This window comes from Hippopotamus amphibius, chromosome 8, assembly GCF_030028045.1.
Source record: "Hippopotamus amphibius kiboko isolate mHipAmp2 chromosome 8, mHipAmp2.hap2, whole genome shotgun sequence".
Lineage (NCBI taxonomy): Eukaryota > Metazoa > Chordata > Mammalia > Artiodactyla > Hippopotamidae > Hippopotamus > Hippopotamus amphibius.
Window position 1 is genome coordinate 1,833,326 of NC_080193.1, and position 22,143 is coordinate 1,855,468.

A 22,143-nucleotide genomic window follows, 5' to 3' on the forward strand; every position below is an offset into this window, starting at 1 on the left:
CAGTGAACCTGGGCAGCTGGGAGGACTGCTCACTCCTGTGTCCTTGTCCCAGGTTTACTTTCGGCTGCACGCATCCATCCTGAAGCTCCTGGGGAGGCCTGACTCTGGGGTCAGTGCAGAGGTGTTGGTCAGCTTCATGAAGGAGGCTGCGGAAGGGCCCTTTGCCAGGGGCGAGGAGAAGAACGCACCCAAAGCCTCAGAAAAGTGAGTAGCACGTGCTCCCAGTGGCTGGGCGGTGGGCATGGGGTGGGGAAGGGTCTGCTGAGCCGCCTGGAGCTCACAGAGTCAGGTCTGGCCCGAGGCTCCCGATGGCTGGGCCGAGGTCCTCCTGTTGAGCCTGAGACGCAGAGGCTGTGTGTGCGACCCCGGAGGAGCCGACTCCGCTCTCCCGGCACAGCTCTGCCTGCGTGGACGCTGCACGCTGCCGCCTCCTTCCCCTGGACCCTCTCCCCGGAGTGGGGGCCTCTGAGGACCTGCCCGGCTGCCCCTTCTCCCGAGAGGCTGGGGGGTGTGGGAGGCGGGGGCGCCTCTCGTGGCAGCAGAGAGCTCGTGGCACCGGGGCCCTGGTGTGGTTCCCTCAGCGGGCCTGGGCCAGACCCTCAGGCCTCCCTTTGATTGTGGATCACCTCGGCGTCCACGTCCTGGGGCTTCAGCTCAGCTCACCCCATCTCTGGGCCCTTGCCTGGCCAGGCACCATGCAGGCTCTGCCCAGTGCCAGAGGCCTACACCTGGGCCTGCCCGCTGTAGGACAGGTGGGGACACACGCGCTGGGTCACACCCGTGGACGCAGTGTGCCCAGAGGTCATAGTCATGAAGGGCCCCCCAGGCACAGTGGCGTGGCCTTTCTGTGGTTGTAATTTTTTTTTACTTAAAAATTACACAGGTAATACACAAATGCATCCTAGTTATAGAAAAGTCTGACGATATATAAACATATAGACTAAGGTATAACAGAGTCCTTCTCATTCCAAGTTAGTCTCTGCGCACAGTGAAGTTTCCCAGGTGACGTTCTGCACATTTGCACACGCTTCCAGGTGCACATCCAACTGCAGGGCTTCTCTTGTTTTATAAAAACAAGGTCCTGGAGGTGTTCTGGAGTTCGCTCTCCCCCGACAGTGGGTCTGGGGCCCGCTCCGTAGCTGTCCCCACTCCTCCGGGTGCGTTACTCCAGAGCACGGGTGCGCCCTGCCCTCTGTAGCCATTTCCATGGACGTTTCAGGTGTTTTTAACTTTTTTCTCAGCACTGTTGCAGCAGACACCCTTGTGCACGTGTGAGCGTGCGGTGAACCCAGGCGTTTTCTCTGTCCACACACTGATCGGGGTGAAACGTGCCAGGCCCTGGCGTCACGCGAAGGGCTCTGACTCGGCCTGGAGGGGCACTGGGTGGGTGCTTCTGAGGAGGGGTCTCCCGGACCTGGGACTTGAGCCCTAAAGGTTGGGCGGCACCTGGCTGGGGCTGGAGCCCGAGTGGCCTCCGTGGGGCCACCCTTCAGCCGCCGGACGCCAGCCAGAGGGGTATCACCGGGGGTGCTGGGAGCAGGGGCCCCTGGGAAGGGCACCGCCCGACCGGCACACGCCCCGTTTCAGGGGGCTGTGGAGGTTCCGACCTGCGTCCCCACCCTCTGGCCCACAGGGAGAAGGCCTGCCTGGTGGACGAGGACTCCCGCTCTTCAGCTGGGACACTGCCGGGCCCCGGAGCCTCCCTCCCCTCCTCCTCTGGCCCAGGTCTGACATCCCCACCTTACACAGCCACTCCGATTGACCACGATTACGTCAAATGTAAAAAACCCCACCAGCAGGCGACGCCGGACGGTACAGTCCCTGTTCTCCCTCCTGCCAGCCCAGGGCGGCACGCCGGTCCCGGGGGCGGGTGCTTCGGGCCGTGAGCCGCTTTGATTTGGTGAGGGCTGCCGGGGCTGGGGTGGCCCGGGCAATGTTGTGGCTGCGCATTAACCTCATGGACTCACGGGGACCCTGTGCTCCCCAGACACGCTCGGGGTCGTCACCTGCCCCCGCCCACCTGGGGAGCTCTGCGAGCCTGCATTTCCCCGCCTGTGAGCTGGGGGCAGGAAGGGGCAGTCAGGAGGCCGCTGGTGTCTGCGGGCGACCCTGAGTGGCCCCCGTGTTACTACGGCCCGTCCTCCTGATGGTTGGGGAGGGCCGTGACGGCGCGTCTGTCACCCCGGGAGTCCGGACGGGTCGGTGGTGGGGTCAGCTGGCTCCCCACGTGGGACGGCAGGTGGCGGCCCGTCACCCACATCCTCACTAACACCGGAGGCTCGCATGCCGGCCTCGCAGCTCGGTCTCTTCGTGCGCCCCTCGCCTGCACAGTGCCCGGCCAGCTGGTGGGCCTTGGGGGCCGCGACCGTGCTGAAGGCCACCCAGGTCCTCACTCGCACGTGGCTCAGCTCGGCAGGACCCCGTGCGCGGCTCCCAGAGAGCAGGGCGTGGGGAGGGGGCGCGGTGGGAGCGCCACCCCTCGGGGCGCACTCTGTGAGCTGGGAGGAGAGGTCGCGGGCGTCCCCTCGGGTCTGGGGCGGCCTGTGGTGCGTGTGGAGGGGCTGCGGGGCTGCGCGTGTGGGTCCGAGTGCGTGCTGTGTGTCTCCGTCCCCAGCGCGGGGAGCACAGACCTGGGAGTTGGCCGGCCTTGTCCTCGTGCTGTAACCTTGCAGACGTTCCCAAGGCAGGGGCTCTCCCCATCTCACGCCCCTCAAGTTAAACCCTGTTCCCACCTTTTACGTGCAAGAATATTAAGAAGACACACTGGACATCAGTCCCTGCTCGGGAAGGCCTTTCTGCCAGGCGCATCCTGGAGGCCTCAGCCCCAGGCCGGTCTCAGGAGGAGGAACGCCTCGCAGGGTGTCCTGTGCTTACACACGCGTGTGTGCGTGTAGCTGTGGGGAGCAGGCTCCAGGGCCAGGGGCTGCTGTGACACGTCCTGGGTGCGTGTTCTGGAAGCGGCAGGGGGAGCCACGCAAGTACGCGCGGACGTGATTTCAGTGGTTGTGATGTTGGAACGGTTGTAAAGCTTTTCTCGCGAAGTGGTTCTTGTCGGTGACGTGAAGCCTTCAGATCCCACGGCCCGCCTTGGGCAGCCCTCGCCGGGTGTGCCGGAAAGCCCCGCGCCGGCCAGGCCTGCGGCGGTGCTGGCAGAGCTCCCAGCCCTCCCCTCGGAGGGGAAGTGGCGTCCACAGCATGAAAATGTTTGGGGCGCTGAGCTAGCTGTGGCCTCGAAACGTCGGACTGGCCCCTGGGCAGCCTCGCTGGCTGCCGGGCAGGGCCCTGGCTCGGGCAGAAGCGTGGGCCGCCGCCGCCGGGATGCGCTGGCGCCTCCAGGCTCCGTCCGCACCACTCGCCTCAGCTCCTGCCGCCCGGGACCGGCGAGCGCCCGAGCCCAGCCTGGGGTCTGCTGCTGCGGGAGGTCGGGGGCCGGCGAGGAGGACGGCCCGGCGCCCAGCCCTGCTGCAGACACGTGTGCGGAGGCCCAGGCCTCTCCCGCGGCCACAGGGCGGCAGGAGACAGCAGCCTTGGAGGCGGCGCCCGGGCTCTGATCGCAGGCCTGTCACCCACTTGCTCGGCCACCTCGGCAAGGACGTCACCTCTCTGAGCCTCATTCTCCTCGCGGGGGTGAAGCAGAGGTGTCGCAGGGGGCAGCCACCCCGCCACCGGGGCTGGCAGGAGCCCCAGGTGCCGGCGCGCAGCGGGGGAGCCCAGGCATGGGGCCGTCCGCCTGGATCTGCACCCTGACCCCCCAGCCACGGCGCAGCCTCGGAGGAGGGGCAGGTGGCGTCCGCTGAAGTCGGCCCCGGGGCAGCCCTGGTCGCCTGCACCGCGGGGCCCGGCAGGCTAACGGGCTGCCTGCTGGACGGGCAGCCGGCACCAGGTCCTCCGTGGGGTGCAGCGAGGCGCCCCCACCTCAGGGCCGCGCCGCCCCGGGGACGCCCGTGCCTCGGCCCCTGGAGCCCGTGGCTGACCTAGGGCGAGATTTGGGAAGGCGGCCGTGGGTCTACGTTGGGCGCGTGACAGTTGCTTATCGTCTGTCATCACTCAGCGTAGGGTTCCCGGGGGTGCTCTCTGCACCGGTCCCGCCTGCGTGCCTGTGCCCCCACCCGCAGCCCTGCTGAGAGGTCCTTAGAGCTGGCCCTCGGGCGGCTGGAGGCGCCCACGGCTGACCTGAGGGGCCCCGGCTGGGCCAAGAGGGACAGAGACAGAAACAGAGACCGAGCAGGACCTCTGCTTCCGGCAGCCCTGCCTGCCTCACCTCGCCCGTCTGCCTGCCTTGGGACTCGCCCGCGGGGCTGATGCCTGCCGCCGTGGAGCCTGCCGGGACCTTGAAGGGGCCCCCAGGGACGGCCATTTACCCAGGCTCGATCTCCGCGCCACGCGGCTCCCGCACGAGCTCTGTGCTCCCCGCACGCGCGGTGCGTGCGTGCGTGTGTGTGTGGTGTGTGCGCGTGTGTGCGTGGGGCCCCACCACGGGGCAGGGTGTGCTCGCCCCCCACGGGGCTCCGGGCTGGGTGCTGGGAGTGGTGGCAGGGGTCCGTCCTCGCGGTCACCCGGTGGGCCTGGCCGTGTGTCGTGCCCCGTGAGGCGCGAGCTGAGGGCAGGAGGCGGCGGGGCTAGCTGGGGCGGAGCCAAGGGCACCCGGGGGTCTTGGTGTCCCCCCCCCCCCCCAGGCCAGAGGGGAGGCCACACTGGGGAGGCCCCGCGGGCCGGAAGGTGCTGGATCTGTGCATCTCCCTGTTGGAGGCTCACTGGGGGCAGGGCCCTGACAGAACGCCTGGCCCCTGGCTTGGACGGGCCAGGAGCCTCGCTGTCTGGCTGACGTGCTCCCCGTCCCCTCGGAACGCTGGAGCCGGAGCCTGAGGGGGCCTCGGGGTGGGGCTCCGCAGCCAGCCCGCGGCCCTGCCTGTCCCGTGGCCCTGTGGCAGGGACGCGGCACAGCCTCAGCCCTTCTGCAGGCGCTTCGCGCGGGAGCAGGTGTGAATCCGTGAACGGCAGAGGGTCCCACGAAGACCTGTCCTGGCCCGTGTTGGAGTTCACCGTGGGGGAGGGGAAGGCAGGCTGGGGTGAGGAGCGTGGGCGTCTGGGGGAGGGGGTGGGGGTGCCTCTGTGGCCCCACTGACAGTGTGACCCGAGGCCGCCCTGAGCCCCGGGGTGGGCGTGGGCCGTGGGCGCCTTCCGGGCAGCCCGGTGTGCAGGTGCCAGGCGCCTCGCGACCATCCATCCCCACCTGCCATGCCGCCACCGTCACGTCTGTGTCGTGCCCCATCTGTGCTCGTCCTCACCCCCTCGCCTGCGCTGCCGCCACCAGCATTGCCCGTGCTGCCCCTACCCCGACCACTGTTCTGCAGGCTGTCCTCTGCTTCTGCTGTCACGGCTCGCTGCAGGGACCACGCTGGCCGCATGCTGACCCTCAGTCCGGCTCCCTGCTTCCCCGCGGCTGGGAGCGCCTCCACGTCGCTGCCCTGTGCTTTGGAGAGTGTGTGTTTGACGTGCGTGGCTTCTGCCCCGGCCCGTCATCCCGGTTCTGGCCAGATGCACACGCAGTGGTCCTTCCAGCAGGCAGCTCAGTCTGTGTTTCCGTTGCTTTTTGTTTCTTGCTTAAACCGGTAGCAAAGGCAATAGACACTAAGATACCCGGTGATCTGAGCGAGGACAAGGCTGTGAAAATGCTCACCACGCGCTCTGCAGCCGTGGTGTCCAGGCTCGGGCGGGGGGCCGTCCTGGAGGGCACGCTGTGTCCTGTGCGTAGACCTTCTCCACGTGGAGTCCTGGTGGTTCTGTGAGCCCACGCAGGGTGGGAGTGGTGTCAGGCCAGGCAGGGAGCCTGCCAGAGGGCAGAGCCCATCCCCTGCACTGTCCTCGTGTCCTGCATTCTCACTTTTTAAAAATGTCTTCAGGCTGTATAGCTGGTCACCGCATCTGTTGAGTGCCTGCTGTGTGCTGGGCCTGGGAGAGGATGCTGTGGGCAGAGCCGAGATGAGATCTCGGTTGGATCTGTGTCCCTGGGGCAGTGCTTGGTGCCATGAAGAAGAGCCATGAGCTGGCTCTCGGGAGGACTTCTTGGAGGAGGTGGGCCTCCAGAGAGACCTGCAGGGCCGCAGAAGCAAAGACATGGAGGTTGGAGGGTCCTGTGGCATTTGGACATTGAGGTGACTGGGTGGGCGAAAGAGAGACCCCAAGGGGAGAGAGCGTGGGACACAGCAGAGTGCGAAGGCCGCAGGGGTGCGGCGTGGGTGCCGTCTCTCTCTCTGGCTCTAAGAAAGGCACGTTCCCCCAGTCGTTCTCTGTTGGAAGAGCCTTCCTGGGAACCCCCCCCGCCCCGGTAGCTGGTGGGGGGCACCGTTCTCACCTCCCCTGCTCTGTCTCCCCTGGTGTCGGAGCTGAGAGCCAGCTGCCCGCGCCTTCCGTTAGGAGAACACTCAGAGCTGCCCAGGGCCTCCCTGCTCCGCGCCTTGCTGGCTTGGGGAGCAGAGTGGTGCACGGTGAGGGGCAGAACGCGGGCACAGCGTGGGGCCAGGTCTTCTCCCCACTCTGAGCAGCGGGCGTCCGCCCTGCCGCTGCCTCTCTGGGGGTGAGTGGGGCGGGTTTCTGGCATCTCTCCTCTCGGGTGCCGGTCCAGTCTCTCGGCCTGCGGGAAGGTGCCCACTCCCGGTGGGTGAGTCCCTTCCCGGTGGTCATCGGGGCCCGACGGGGACAGGCTCTGTCTGGTTGAGAGAGTTCTCAAAATGCTGGTTCCACCCAAGCTCGCTGTTCTTAGAAGCCTGTTGTTTTCTGGTGACAGAACATTGATGATCTTTTTGGGATTCAGCAGCCGAAGTTGCTGCAGTTTTGGTCACAAAAACACATGTCTTTTTCCTTGAGTTTTCACGAAGCCGAGTTAGTGGACTAGCTGGCTGTGGACCGTTTCTCGTCGTCCTGCCAGAGCAAATGGGTAAAACACAGCAGGGGACGTGTGCTTATAACTGGAGAGCTTTTTCAGGCTGGCCTGGAAATCCTGAGAATGTCCAAGGGATGTGACCTGTGTCAAACCCGCATAAAGAAAGCCCCGGTGGGACAGGCAGCCTCGTGGCCCCCGGCCGGGCCCCTTTCCTTCCGCGCCCCCAGCCCTGTTCACGTGCCCTGGCTGTGGGTCCCGCTGGAGGTGGGGGTGTGCCCGGGCAGCACGTCCCTCTGAGGGTTCAGAGGCGCGGCTGGGCGGCTCGGGGGCACGGCACTGCGCCCCTCCGGTGACTCACAGGGAGAGTGGCGTGTGTGTAAGCCTGCCTCCCGTGTTAGCGTGAGCAGGTTCTGTGTGGCACTTTCTAAAGGAGCTCTCTGGAAGCCCAGCAGGGCTGCCTGTGCAGCCAGCCCCCGCCCCGGTGGCAGCCCTCTCTCCCTGGGCAGCCCCTAAGGGCGTTGGGGGCCTGGGCCGTGGCGGGTCCCCGGGGGCCGCCCGCCCGGGGGCCTGTCCCTGCGAGGCCCTCCCGCCCAGCCCTGCGGGTCACTGGCTCTCCAGCTGAGTTGGGCTCTGCCCCAGGACCAGGGGCCTGGGAGGCCCCAGCGCAGCCCCTCTGCAGGCCCCCACGTGGGGCCTGGCTTGCTGCCTAGTGTTTAAAACCAGGATCATTTTCAACAGCCTTGCACCAGCCCTCTCAGACACACAAGACCCGAGCGGACTGGGGACTCCCCGGGCCTCCTGGGCCCCCGTGGGCGGCTGTCTCTGCAGCGACACACGTGTCCTGTTTCCCAGGCACGAGCACCCCCACCCTGTAGCTTCACCGCCCCCGCCTCCCCCGAGCTGCAGGGGTGCTGCCTGCCGGGGGCGGCCCCTGGGGGCGTCCAGGCCCTTTCCGCGTCCCTGCTGAGCTCCGGCCTTCCTCGGGGCTGCCTGGTGCCCACGGTCACTCCAGGTGAGGGCCGTCCGGGCCACGCGCGCTGCACCGGCCGCCGCCGCCGCCCTCCGCTCTCCGCCCTGCCAGGGTCAGCGTCCTGGCCTCACTCCTGCGTGTCTGCGGGGTCAGCGACGCGCGGTCGCAGCCCCTTCCCCGCTGGCTGCCCAGCGGACGCGTGTCCTGCCCCGCGGTGGCTGCAGGTACTGTTTCAGAGGAAGCTCCGCTGCGGCCCGTCTCTGTCACTCCCTGGGGAGCAGGGGTCCCTGCGCGGCCCACACCGCCCGCCCTCCCCTCACCGGGCAGCTCTGCCGGGACGTGAGCGGGTGGGGAGGAGACATCGGAACATTTGCTTAAGCCGGTCCTTCGTTTCTGTGATGCCCACCACGGATTCCACCAAATGAGCGGTTCCTTCAGAGCCACAGCCCAGCAGCGTGTGAGAGCGCGGCCCGGCGGCCTGGTGCCAGCTCTCGGTCCGTGCTCCCACCGCACTGCCTCCTGGGTGCCCGCCTGTTGCAGTCCGTGCTGCCCTGCCGCGCGCCCCCCGCGGCTGCTTGGGTGCTGGCGGGGGAAGGCCCGCCGGCCAGTTGCCAGGACCGCTTAACCGCTCGCCTGAGTCCTTTGTCGGGGCTGGAGGAGGGCCGGGGGGCTGGGCGGGTCGGTGGGCGTCGTTCCCGTGTGCCAGCACCAAGCAGGCCCCTGTGGGTGTCCTGTGCGTGTTGGGGGCAGAGGCAGGGGTGGGGACGGTGGCAGACATGTTAGAGGCGGTGACATGGAGGCCTGGGGCTGACCCACGGGCAGCTCTGGGATTGGAGCGCGGATCTGGGGTCTGGAGAAGCGATGCCCTCACGCTGCCTGTCACCCCCCTTTGGGGCTTATGGAGTTTGGGGTCTGCCTTGCAGTCAGGGGAGACCCCCTCACCGAGCAGGTCCTGCCCCCCTGTGGCAAGACACTGATGACCCGCACTTCCCGGGCAGTGGGTGTGCAGAGGCAGCTATGCCGCTGCCTGACAGGTCACTGTCCCCAGACCCTGGTCAGCAGTCAGACGTGGGGAGGGAGGCGGAGCCGCGGAGCCGCTGTGGGACGTGCAGGCCTGATGGATTCCGGGCGTCCTCTGTGCCGCCCGGCCAGCGTAAGGAGCGGTCCGCACCCTGTCGACAGGCCCTGTGTCCAGTGTGGCTTTTGGAGCTAAGTCCTTGTTGTCACGTCTGGGACATTAGAGAAGAGGCGGGTCTGGGTCCTCTGAGGTCATAGTGGTGATGGTTGAGCTGTTTCGTGAACAGTCACAGTGTTTCAGGCAGTTTACTCCTCGTGACAACCCTGTGACGTGGGCACGTGTGTTACGGCAGGCTTACGTGTTGGGGAGCACGCCTGGGCTCTCTGAGCCAGTGCGTGGCAGAGCAGGACCTGGACTCAGGGGGCCTGGGTCTCCCAGCGGCGTCCCAGCCTGTTGTAAGCTTGCCTGCCAGCAGCTCTCGCTGCCCTGCTAGTGGCCAGGGCACTGCCTGCGGGGCAGCAGGGCGGCCCCGACCCAGGCTCTCCGGCAGCTGAGCAGGGCTGGCACGCAGGCCCCCCCCCCCCGCCCCGAGCTGGTGGGGCTGCGACTCGGAGGTGGGGAGTGTCACCTTTGGGTGCACACAGCTCAGGGCATGACTCAGTTCTGTGTTTCAGTGGCTACGTTTTATCTTTACTATTGGTTCATTTGTAACTCTTTTTAAAAAGTAACATAGTGCCTGCCTCAGGATTAAGAAGATGTGTCTTGGTGATGGTAGACTGCCCTCAGAGGGCGCGACCCCCACGTCACGTGCGGCATGGACCCCCCCTCAGGTTCCAGCTTGCGCCCCCTTTGCTCTCACACGCGTGGCCAGTCCACGACACGTGGCCGCTGGTTCCACCGTAGTTGGGAGTCAGTGATAGTTTAGAGAACGTAAATACGGAAAGGAGCGGGGAGGGCCATCTCTGAGCCTGGTTCTGTTTGTTGATCTTTTTGTCTGTTGACAGTGTGTGTGTGTGTGTGTGTGTGTGTGCGCGCGCGCGCGTGCATGCGTGCATGCGTGTGTGTGTGTGTGTGTCTTACACTTTTTATACTGAACGCGGGACTGTGTGCGTGGGACAGAAGAGACTGAAACAGTTGACATTGGCTCCTGGAACAGGCTTCGCTCTTACGTGCCCAGGCTCAGGCGGGGCAGGGAGGTTGACGGGTGGGAGCTGAGTGGGTTGGGTCCTGCTGTCACCGCGGGTCCCTCAGGGCACCCCACCCCCCAGCCTCCGGGCCCCCCGATGCTGCCTTGTGCTCAGGGCGGCGTGGTTTGCTGGAAGGTTTTCTCAGCGTCTGTTTCCACCTTCCAGTCTCTTCAGGCCCTCTGTGTGCCCCTCGGGGGGGTCTCTCCGTGTCCTCGCCCCCCTTCCTGTGGCAGGGTGTTCGTCCGTGAGTCCACGCCTGCTGGCCCAGTCTGGGGGCTCGGCTGGTGGTCTGTTGCTTGGGCGCAGCCTCAGACCTGGCCCGCCGGGGCCCTGTGTCTCAGGGTGGGAGTGTCCGGGTCCTGGGCAGTTCCCTGCCCCTCGCTCGGGGCAGGTGTTTCCCTTGGGTCTTCACCTGTGCCCTGGAGGCGAGAGGGCTACCACCGGGCTTGCTGCCGCTCCCTTGGTGGCTTGGGTTTTGCTCTGTCCGGGAGAAGGGTCCAGCCAGGGCTTCACGCCCTTCCCGTAGCAGCCTGCAGCCCCGGAAGGTGTCCCGCGGTCTCTCCCTGCCCTGATCTTCCTCAGGGGCCACTGGGAGGCCTTGGAGAGGCGCCCAGGGGTCCCCTCACTGGGTGTCTGCAAGTCCCAGGGATCTATACGGTCGCTGCAGACCCGCCATGCGTGGCCTTCAGCCACGGGGTAAAAGCGTTGGCTGAGTTCTTTCCCATGGTGGTTTTGTGTGCCTGTTGTGGTAGGAATACTCTGTGGTGGTGTGTAATCACTGCTGTGCATCCCTTCCCAACCCCGCGTTCAGATACATCATGTTGGTAGCTCAAAATTGGTCATGGTGGGAGTATTTATACCGCAGAAATCAGTAAATGCTACGAACGAAGGCTTTCCCCCTGAGAGCCGATTGTCAGACGCTTATCGGAACACCACTCTTTGGGGAAACCCCAGGAAATTGGTGCCTCTGGTGAGTGGCTTGGTGGCCTCCAGGACGGGCAGGCCAGGCAGGGTCAGAGTGGCTGTGTGTGGACAGTGGCCAGGCCTCTGGCCGTGAGGCTCCCCTGGGAGGCCCCTCCGTGCCCCAGGTGCCGGGGGTTCACAATGCTGCCTGTCTCCTCCTCCCACCAGAGCGCAGCCAGGACAGCACGGCCGTGGCGCTCTCGGACTCCAGCTCGACGCAGGACTTCTTCAGCGAGCCTGCCAGCTCCCTGGAGGGTTCCCGGAAGCCCTACGCAGAGAAGAGGCCGCCTGCTCCCAGTTCCCAAGCAGGACCGCCTGGTAAAGACCTTCAGGGGGCCGCAGAGGAGAGAGGTACGGAGACCTGACTCGGCGGCACGTGGGCAGGATTGCCGGGTGTCCTGGGAGCCCGGGCAGCAGTGGACAGCGCGGGCCGCGGCCTCTGCCCTTGTGCCTCCGCTGCTGCCCGGGGACCTCGGTTGGCTGCGCCACTCCCCTGCCTGGGCCCCGCCGCTTCCCCTGTGGGACGGGAGTGATCCCAGGCCCGCTTCTGGGTTGGGGTTGAAAGTGGGGTCTCAGGCAGGTGCGCGCAGTGCCTGTGAGGTGATGGGCACCGGTGATGCTGCCCCTGTCGTTCGGGCCCCAGCAGAGAGCCTTAGGGTGCTGTGCGCCACAGATGTGCCTTCTTTTTAGTCTGAACCCCCTTTCTTGGCGGAGGCCCTGATCTGCCCTGGGGCCCACCCAGCTCCCATGGGGCCCTCAGTCCCCGCTGGGTAAGTCCGTGGCCAGAGCCCACTCCTGGGCTTGCTGGGAGGCTGCAGGCAGGCCGGGCAGCCCTGGCGCTGCTCTGAGGCCTTGGCGAGTCAGCCGGCCACGGGTTCTGAGCGCTTTCCCGCGCTGGCTGGGCAGGGCGCACCGCCGCTCGGCAGACAGTGGCGACGGCCGTCTCCCCAGGGAAAGGCACTGGCTGCTCCTCTCACTGGGTGGGAACCTGAGGCCCAGAGAGGGTCCGTCCACACCCTTAGCCGCTGCCCCACGCTGCCTCTCCGGGGGCACGGGGGGCGCCGAGCGTGGAGCCGGTGCTGCCCTCGGTGGTGGTGGTGGTTGGCGGCCTCGCCTGCCCTGTGCGACTGCCGCCCCCTGCACGTGCCCGGCCTGGCGCCAGGCAGCCCCGTGCCCCCATCCACGGGCACCCTGAGCCTGGCTGGTAGCCCCACCCTGCCCCTTGGCAGCTGAGATACCCTGTTTTGTCAGGGAGGAGGCTGGAGGCCACAGAGGCTCAGCTGGGGGCTTGGGGGGCAGAGTCAGCCTGGGGCCACGCCTCCCGCCGCTGGGTCGCTGAGTCCAGCTCCTGTCCAGCAAGGCTGTGGACCCTGCCACGCTGACCGCTCACCAAGGGGCCTCTGTCGCTGGTGGTGGAGTGCCACGGGGAGAGGGCCCGCGGCTCAGGTGACTTTCTTCCCTCTTTTCTCAATTCAGGAAAAGCCGAGGAGTCCTCAGAGAGCACGGAAGGCTCCCGGGCCACAGAGCAAGGCAGCCAGAAGCCCGCCGCCGACCCCCCGGCCTCCGCCAGCGCCCCTGCCAAGGCCCCGGCGTCGGCGTCTGCGCCCGCCCCGTGGGACGGGAGGAAGCGAGGGGACCCGCCGGGGGAGCCGGCCGCCTTCCCCCAGGGGCTGCCGGCCGGGGTGGAGGAGCAGCGCCAGTTCCTCACGGAGCGGTGCGTCGCCGCGCTCCGCCTGTGCCTCGGCCGCTTCCCCCAGCACTACAAGAGCCTGTACCGCCTGGCCTTCCTCTACACCCACAGCGAGACCCACCGCGTGAGTGCCGGCGCGGGCGCGGGCGCGGGGCGCGGGGCGCTGGTGCTGGTGCTGGCCGCAGTGGGGGATGGGCAGGAGGCAGCGCGGGGGGGCCCGGGGGGCGCGGACAGGCTCGGGGTGAGGGACGGGGGCCGACGGGCCTGTCAGCGGCTGCCTGTCGGGGCCTCGCTGCGCCCGCCACCCACACCCCCCACGTGGGCTCCTGGAGCGTCCCAGCCAGGCCTCTCCTGCGGGTGCCTGGTGTTTGTGGGGCATGGGGCCTGCCTGTGTTCTCTCGCTGGCTCCCCACGCACCCTGGAGACACCGGGGAGATGGCCCCCAAGAAGCTACGTTGGGGGGAGGGGGGCGCAGATGAAAAATATGCAGATGAGCAGATAAAGCACGTCCCGTGGTGACGCATCCCCCGGGGAAGCCAGTGGGCGCCCCGGCTGGGGTGTCGCTGCCCTCTGGGAGGGCACCCTTATGCTGAGACCCCTGGGGAGGCCACGGGGTCGGTGGGGACGTGGCAGCTGGGGGGTGGGGCGAGGGCAGCCCCCAGGCAGGCGAGGGACTGGTGGGGCGGCCTCGGGGGTCCCGCTGCGGTCTGCGTTTTCCTCTGTCCCAGAAGGCCTGGGCTCAGAAGCCCCCTGCCCTGGAGGCCCCTGCTGGAACCTGGCCACCTTCTCTGTGGGACATTTGAGGAAGCAGGGAGGGCAGTTGACCCGAGACAGACCCTGGCACTGGTTGTGACGGGAGGGTGCTGTGGGGACGAGGCGCCGTGCGGACCGGCTGGGGCGCTCATGTGGCTGGGTTGGTTTTCCTGGAGCAGAGCAGGTCGAGCGGGTTGGCAGGCCTGGTGGGGGCGTGGGGGCAGGGCCTCAGACCGCCCCGGCCACGACGGCCCACTCGGCAGCGTGCCTGGCCTCGGGCGCCCAGGCCTCCTAGACCCCAGCGGACCTGGATTTTAATGAAACCGCGTCTGGAGCGGTCCGCGGGGCCCTTCTCCTGGACGCGTGCTGAGGCGCAGGTGGAGGCAAGGCGCCTCTCAGGGAAGGGAGGGGTCGCGGGGTCGGGTGAGGGAGCGCGGGGCTGGGATGCGGGCGCCCACGGGGCCCCTGGCGCCCCCCCACCTCCCCTTTAAATGGCTTTCATCTGAGCGCAGGAGCCGTGCCCATAAAGGGCTCCACAGCCTGGCGCCTTGCTGGGTGGGCTCTTGAAGAGGGGAAGACAGTATGTATGTCAGAATTAAAGAATCGGAAGGGAGCTATCCGTAGTCCCGCCGCGTGTCTCCTCTCAGCTCCGGAGCGCGCGCCCCGTTGGCGTCGGGGGTCAGGTCCTCCGCGCGACGTCAGGGGGCGCAGGCCCGGTCGCCCCCCGCCCCCCAGCGTGAGTGGGGCCCTGCTCACAGGGGCTGCTTGCGTTTCTGTGGATTCCTCCAGGCCCTCCGTTTGGGCCCTCTGGGACGGGCTGTGGCGGCCGTGGGGTGGGCGGCCGTGGCGGCCCCCGAGGCTCGGGCGGTCTCGCGGCTCCGCAGGCATCACACCCTGTTTCTGCAGCTCCTCGAGGGGTCCCTGCGTGCCCGCCCTGCCGAGGGGCTGCCCGAGACGGGGCGCTGTCTCGACCCCCAAGCCCCGCCTTTTCCTCCAGCGGCCGCGGGGCTGCCTGAAGGGCCCCGGGGCACCCCGGGCTGCTGCTTGCACCCTCCGAGGCCTGGCCGAGCGGCTGGCGGGCACCTCGCTGCCTCGAGGGCTGAGCGCGGGCCTGCGGGACAGCCCGCCATCCTGGGGGCGCGGCATTGGCGTCTCCCTGTTGCCAGCGCATGGCTCGGTGGCTTCCTGCAGCAGACAGGCCCCTCGGGTCCCACACGAGCGCCCTGAGGTGGGCCTCTGCTGGGTCAGAGCCCAGGCCCTGGCAGAGACGCGCCCGCAGGGCATGGGTGCCGCAGCTTGGCCGCTTGGCAGGGGCGGCAGGGCTGGGGAGGGGGTGGGCGTGAGCTGCGGAGCCTGCCTTCCTGTGGGGCTCAGACCGCAGCTTGGCCACAGCACCCGTGGAGCTCAGGACTCTTCTCTCGTGGTGCTCCTGAGTGTGCCCACGAGGTGAGGCGTGGGGTGTGCCCAGCACTGCCCTTGGCCAGCAGTCCCCTCGCCTCCAGCCGGCCGCCCCCAGGACCACAGTGTCCGCGTCGCCCAGGGCTCCTGCCCCTCCCAGCCTCCTGAGGGCCGGGCTGCCCCAGGGACCCTCGACGTCCCCTGAGGCCGGCCTCCAGTCCAGGGTGGGCTTTGCTGCACACGGGCGCCCCACCTCCGGGCCCCCCGAGGGGCCCTCCTGCTGGCCTGCGCCGAGAGCGGGGTGCGCCCGAGGAGGCAGGCTCCCAGGGGCTCTCCACACCGCAGGGAAGGTCTCTGTGCCCCCGGTCTAGCCGTTGCTTCTCTTTGATCCTCCAAGGGCGTGGTCTGCATGAGCATCATGAGCCTTGCTCATAAAATCCTGACCCCGTGAGCCCACCCGGGCCGCCCAGAGACCTCGCATCACGGGGTCCTGGCCTTCGCTGGTGGGGTCAGGAAGGAGACTGAGCCGTGGGTTCCTCTGCCCTGGCTCCCCCCACCTGCTGCCTCTGGCTCGGCCGGGGAACCGAAGCCCCACCTCCTGCTTCAGGGTCCAGGGCAGAGTAGGTTATAACACAGCCCCTGCAGCCCAACCGTCTTGGAAAAGGGCGAACTTGGAGGACTCACAGGTCTCAATTTCAGAACTCGCTGCAAATCTACAGTAATCAGAACAGCGTGGGATATTATTCAGCCTTAAAAAGGAAGGGCATTCTGACCTCTGCTGTGACATGCATGAGCCCTGAGGTCGTGACGCTGAGTTTGGCCACCTCACTCCACTCAAACGAGGCCCCTGGAGCAGCTGGATTCATAGACGGGAGGTGGACGGTGGGGCCAGAGGCTGGGGGAGGGGGTGCAGAGCTGTGGTTTAGGGGGACAGGGGTTCAGGTGTGCAAGGTGCAGCGTTCTGGAGATACTGGAGACACGGTTGCACAGCAGCGCGCATGCACTGCGCATTGCGGGGCTGTCCACGTGAAAACGGTTACTGTGGGAAAGTTTACATTATGTGTTTTGTACCACAAAAATAACAACCAGTGTGGTAGTAGTCTAAGGGTAGATCTACAGGTCAGTGGAGTAGACTTGGGAGTCCAGAAATAAACTCATACACCCATGGTCACTTGATTTGCAACAAGGCCGCCACGATGGTTTAATGGGGGAAAAGGACGGTCTCTTCAATAGAGGGTGCTGGGATAACTGGACAGCCACACGCAAAGGAATGAAGTCAGACCCCTGCCTCACAGTACGTACAAAAATTACCTTGAAACGGAGCAAAGACCTAAATCTCAGACCTAAAACTATAACACTCTTAAAAGAAAAAAAAAATATAAATCTTCGTGACCTTGGGTCAGGCAGTGATTTTGTAGATATGACACTAAAAGCACAGGTGACCAAAAATAAATCAGTAAACTAGACACCATCAAAAGTAAAACTTTTTGTGCTTCAGAGGACCCCAGCAGACTGAAAAGATGATCCACCGAAAGGGAGAAGTATTTGCAAGTCACATATCTGATAAGGGACTTGTGTCTACAGTGTATAAAGAACTCTTACAACTCGTTAATAAGAGACAACCCAATTCAAAAATGGGCGAAGGGTCTGAGCAGACATTTCTCCAAAGGAGACACGCAAACAGCGACAAAGCACAGGAAAGACGCTGCCCACGATCACCCATCCGGGAAATGCAGCTCTGAGCCACCCTGAGACGCCCCCACGCCCCGCCACGTGGGCTACGCCCCGGCCACGTCTGCTTAGGACTCGCTTGGTCAGGGCTGCCCCTCCAGGAGGGTCGGCAGAGCTGTGCCCGCCGCCTGGTCTCCGGGGAAGCCCTGAGGTGCCGTGTCAGCTTGTGCTCCACTCTGGGCAGTTCTCCACCCCTTGGGCCGCCAGCTCATGTGTGGGACCTGCAGAGCCTCCGAGGGGTGGGCAGGAGTGAAGGGACTGAGCCCCCTGCACAGGCTGGGAGCCCTGCTGCAGACCCGTGCGCATGACCAGGCCCGGGACCCGGCGCCACGAGGGCGGCGGCCACAGCGCAGAGCTGCCCGCCTTCCTGCAGCCCTGCTCCCCTCTCGACACATCAAACACCCCCCACTCCCCAGCCTCTGTGGGCACACCCCAGCCAGGTTCTCCTCAGGCGCTCCTTGTGTAGCCTGTAAAGTGGGAGCTGGATGCTTTTAGCAGCTGAGGAGCCTTGGTCACGCACTTCTGAGTCTGCGCCACGTGGGACGCAGAGTGCTGGGCCAGAGTCGGCAGGAGACGGACATCTCTCCGCGGCGTGGGGCCCAGCAGTTTGAGCGGGTTGAGCCCTCGGCCGGCCACACGCGTCACAGATACTCTTGTTCACATCTGGAAAGAAGCATGAACCCACCACCACGTCATCCCATGGCCGCCACGTGGCAGGAGTGCCTGTGCTCAGGGTGCCCACCAGGGCGCTCACGCATTCCACAGCAGGCTCCAGGGGCAGAGAGGACACAGGAGTGTGGCCGTTTGGACAGGGCGCCCGGGAGGCCTTAAGCGAAGGCCCAACCGGTGAGGGCCCAGCGAGGAGCTGTCGGGAGAGGCCTCCAGGTGGATGCACAGCTGACACGGGTGCCCCGGGTGGGGCTCAGCCCACAGCCTGTGTGACTAGCCGGGCAGGAGGGGAGGGCACGGGGCGGGGGCAGAGCTCAGGAGGGCCAGTAAGGTGGGGCGGGGGGGGGGTGGGACGTCCTTCGGAGCGAAGTTACAGCGTCGCAGCCCTGGGGGAGCAGGGGTATGTGCGGGCGTGTGAGATGCGGGCCCCTGTGGGGAGAGCCGACGGGGCGGCCGTGGGAGCCCGGCAGGTCGCCGTGGTGCCCTCCAGCCGCTGACCTGAAAGGCCCGTAACCACGGAGCCACCCACAGGGGCCTGAGCCAGGCGGGCCGCGCGGGCCTGGGTCGCCACAGGGCCCCCGCAGCGCGCGGCCTTTGGCGGCCAGCCCTCAGCAGCCGCACAGGGAGGGGGCTCGGGGGGAGAAGCTCTCCGGCTTTACCCCTGCCGCAGCCTCCCGCCTCCCGGCGGTGCCTCCCTTCGGTGCTCGGCAGGGGGTGGGCAGAGCGGGAGCGGTGGCCCACAGAGCCAAGATCCAGGCAGGGCCAGCTCCTGGGGGAGGGCGTGGGACGGGCAGCGTGCTCTCCGCGAGGCGCCGTGTGTGTGCACCGCTGCTTTCCCGTCGGCATCCCGGGGTTTTCTGACTGACCCTGGGAGTAGCCTGGTGGCCACCACCGCCGCCGTCCACCAAGTGGTCAGCAGAGGCCCAGAGAGGTGGTACGGCTCTCCAGGGCTGCCGGGCACGGCCACAAAGATGACGTGTGCCACTCCGCACCCGCGTGTAGCCCTGGAGCAGACCCGGGCCTCTGCCTGCCTGTCGGGGAACCAGTGGGGGTCTCCCACACAACAGTCGCACGCTCCAGGCTCCCTGGCCCTGAGCACCCAGGCGGCCCCTTCCCGGGTGCCCCGGCCTGCTGAGCCCCGGTGGGCGGCGGCCCTGCCCCTCCCGTGCCCGGGCTCCCCCCTCCCCTGCGTGTTTCGGGCACCTTCCTGCCTCTGGGCCTCAGCCTGTCCCTTCAGCTTGCTGGGCTGCATTTTCTGCAAGCTCCAACTCTGCCCATCTTCCTTTCCTTCTGTCGCACCCCTTCTGTGGACCCCCTACTGGTCTAGACCCTGAGGAGCCGTCAGTGAGGAGGTCGGTCTGTCCCTGCCCTCAGGGGAATGACGGGCGGCAGGGTGGTGGACCGGGCTGCGTGAGGGCTGTGGGGGCAGCACGTGTGTCTGGAGGGCAGAGGGAGGGACAGCTGGGCCTGCCCCGAGAGAGGGGTGCCTTCAAGCAGAGAGCCCCTCCTCGGAACCCCGCCCTGAGCCAGTGAGGGACTCCAGCCCAGTGTGCGGGGCCAGGTCACATGCGGCCTGAGAGGAGGCCGTCTGCCTCCCTGGGGGAGCACGGGGCCAAGCACATGGCCCAGGCCCAGGCTGGTCTGTGACGTGAGCCCCTCCACCCCCTGCAGGGCCCAGGAAGATCCTGGCCTCGGGGTCCCGGCCTGGGCTGGAACACAGGCCCCCACTCTGCCCTTCTTGGCTCTGGACCTCGAGCAGCACCAGAGCCCGCTCTCCTCGGTGATTGCACGGGGAGGGTCACGGTGCCGCATGCAGCTCGGTGGCACACGGTTGCCCCACCACGCTGCAAAGCTGCAGATACGCAGGCAGGTCAGCTCCCCCCCGCTGGCCTGGCGCCCAGCCCTTCCCCACGGGTTTCCTTGTCCCCGTCCGTTCCATCCGGGGCCTCGAATGTGAGCCAGCTAAGGTGTCCTGAGCCATAGGTCGGCTCCGTCTGGCCAGCCTGGGAGCTGCCTGGAGCCTGCCCTCTGCTGGGTCTGCAGGAGGCTGGTTGACAGGCCCACGGGTGGGCCTGTGCTGTCTGCGCTCTGCCGGGAAGCCTGCTCTCCAGCCAACGAGACGGCCCCGGAGAAGGCTGGGGCAGCCAGGCCCGTGCTGGGCTTCTCACTCTACCCTGGCTTCCACCGAGAGGCACCGCTGCCCAGAGAGCAGGGGCCTGGGAGCTGGACAGGGCCCCCTCTCCCACCCGCACGCGTCCCCGGCATCCTGCAGAGCCCCGTTTCTCCCAGGCTCAGGGCAGCTGCCGACAGCCTGACAAGTCAGGCTTGACCATTTGGGCTGCTGGGGGGGTTCCCTGGCAGAAGGCCGGGTGCTGGGTCCGTGCAGCAGCTTGTGAAGTCGGTCAGGGGGAGGCGTCCCTGTCTGTGCCCTCCTTGGGCAGTCTGAGGCCACGGTCTTCCAGGTCAGCTGTGTTAGGCAAGAAACCAGCTACGGAAGCCCACCGCACAGCTAGATGATCAAAGCCGGCAGCCGGGGCTGCCAGGCGCTGCGGGATCAACGTCTGCGGAGCTGCCGCTTTGCTGGTGCAGCCTGGAAGGAGGGGACTGCCTCCCTTCCCCGTGGGCGCCCAGAGCTGCCCACACACTCACTTCCAACCTACTTCTTGCTTCCCCAGAACCTCCAGTGGGCCCGCGACGTGTTGCTAGGCAGCAGTATCCCGTGGCAACAGCTGCAGCACATGCCGGCACAGGGGCTCTTCTGCGAGAGGAACAAGACCAATTTCTTTAACGTGAGTACTTTGCCTTGTTGATTTCCGAGGCTGCTGGCTGCCAGCGCTTTTCGTGGAAGGAAGGCGTGGGAATGGACCCCGGGGTGGGCGTTCCCAGGACGCGGGATGGCGGCGTCCTCAGAGGGCAGGCTGGGTGGCGCAGTCGAGAGTGCGCCAGACTTGGGAGTGGAGCCCTGCTTGCCGAGCGAATTCTGGCAGGTCGCTGTCCCCTCCCGGCACCAGTTTGCCCGTCTGTGGGGAGAGGCCTGGATGAGCTTGGTCGTTCTCTGGGGCTACAGCAGGCAGTGGTGAGAGGGGATCCAGGTCTGTGCCCTGCTTCCCCTCGAGTGGCCCACGTGCCCCCGTGGGGTCCTGGGCACCAGGAGATGCCAATTGGAGCCGGTCTACTGCTGAAAAGACAGGTGTGACTGGTGTTGGGCCTTCAGTGCCCTTCCAGCTCTGGTGTTCCATGAGGTTAGAGACCCATGCTTGGGCAGGACGTGGCATCCCTGAGGCCCCCTAGAGCCCTCATCTGCCCCTCCTGGCCCCTCACTCTGCTCTACCTCTGGCTCCTCACCCGTCCTCAGCTGGGTGGCTTTGACCTATCACATGGATCCTCTGAGCTTTGGTTTCTTCTGTATTTTTGTTTGTTCCCTGTCACAGTTGGGGAAACCGAAGGGCAGGATTGGCCTGGACAGGAGCCGAGGTCTCGGGGGGTCTGGAGGGGTGTGGCAGAGGCAGGTTCTCGAGCCGTGTGGGCAGAGTGAGGTCCCCGCTGAGAGCTGGCTGGGTGATGGGTGTCTGGGTCCATGGCTTTTCTCCTCTCCCAGGCTCGAGCTGGAGGCCAGGTGGGGGCTCTGGAGCCTGGGAACCCTGCTCCTGCCAGCCCTCCCGCCGTGGGCATTTCATAGAGAAGCGGTAGACATAACCTGTAGTCAGTCTACATGGTACCAAGGGGTTGGCAGTGAAAGAGACGCTCCCTGCCGCCCGGATGCCCAGGCCACAGCCACTGTCCCTTGTCCCGCGGGTGTCCTTCCAGGGTGGGTCTGCCCGCTTCGGAGCCCGCACCCAGGAGCACGTGCACACACAGGGGCGAGAGGCATGTGCTCCTGCCCCTCCCTGGTTTTCCTTTACTTAAGAATGTGCCTTGCCGGGTGTGCACTTTATTATTATTACTTTTTTGGCTGCGTTGGGTCTTTGTTGCTACACACAGGCCTCCTCTAGTTGTGGGGAGCGGGGGCTACTCTTCATTGCGGTGTGCTGGCTTCTAAGTGCGGTGGCTTCTCTTGTGGCAGAGCATGGGCTCTAGGCACATGGGCTTCAGTCGTTGCAGCACACAGCCTCAGTAGCTGTGGCATGCTGGCCCTAGAGCATGTGGGCTTCAGTAGTTGTGGCACACGGACTTAGTTGCTCCACGCCGTGTGGGAACTTCTCAGATCAGGGCTCGAACCTGTGTCTCCTGCATTGGCAGGCGGATTCTTAATCACTGCGTCACCGGGAAAGTCCTTGGAGAGTGTTTTAGAACTTGCTGTTCTTTTTAATAGCTGCGTCGTCCTCCCACATGGCTGTCCCACCCCTGTCGATGGGCGTTTAGCTTGATTCCAGCCTTCCGCGGTCGCAGACAGCGCTGGTATATACAGCTTTGCACATGTGTGGGAGTCCACTCCCAGGATACACTCCGAGAGACAATTCCCAGGGCAAGGGGTCTGGAGGCTTTGAAGTTTCAGCAGACGCTGCCCTCCGATGAAGCCCCTCCCCGGCCCTGGACGCGTCGACCGTCTCAGACGTTGAGCGGTTCCGCGTCCGCTCTGCAGTGGGTGGAAACGCGGCCGTGTCCTCCTCGCCGTGAGCAGGGCTGGCTGTGACGTCGCGTAAGCAGCTCCAGGTTCTCCTGTGCGGCTTCCACGCGTGCTCTCTTCCTGTTAGATTATTGGCCCGTGTTGATGTACAAGAACTCTTTATATATTGAAAGGGGCCCTTCTTCAGTGTTTTGCAAACGTTTCTTCTGCAGTTGCTGACCCAGAGTGAGAGCCAGGGAGGTGGCGTGGTCCCCCGCGCGCCTGCCCGCTGTCCTGACACCTGGGCCCCGTCACCTGCCTGAGGAGTGACTGGG

General features: G+C 66.2%; 1 protein-coding gene across 6 annotated transcripts in view; it reads left to right on the top strand.

The window, feature by feature from the left end:
- CABIN1 (calcineurin binding protein 1) overlaps positions 1–22,143 on the top strand; it is a 98,299-nt gene that overhangs the window by 40,669 nt on the left and 35,487 nt on the right. For 4 of the 6 annotated variants that reach the window (XM_057744778.1, XM_057744777.1, XM_057744781.1 and 1 more), the window contains exons 26-30: positions 53–204; positions 1,634–1,812; positions 11,190–11,372; positions 12,498–12,835; positions 19,938–20,051. In XM_057744778.1, the coding sequence (XP_057600761.1) occupies positions 53–204; positions 1,634–1,812; positions 11,190–11,372; positions 12,498–12,835; positions 19,938–20,051 (966 nt within the window). The remainder of the gene's footprint in view (positions 1–52; positions 205–1,633; positions 1,813–11,189; positions 11,373–12,497; positions 12,836–19,937; positions 20,052–22,143) is intronic. The other 2 variants (XM_057744779.1, XM_057744780.1) reach the window with 2 other exon arrangements.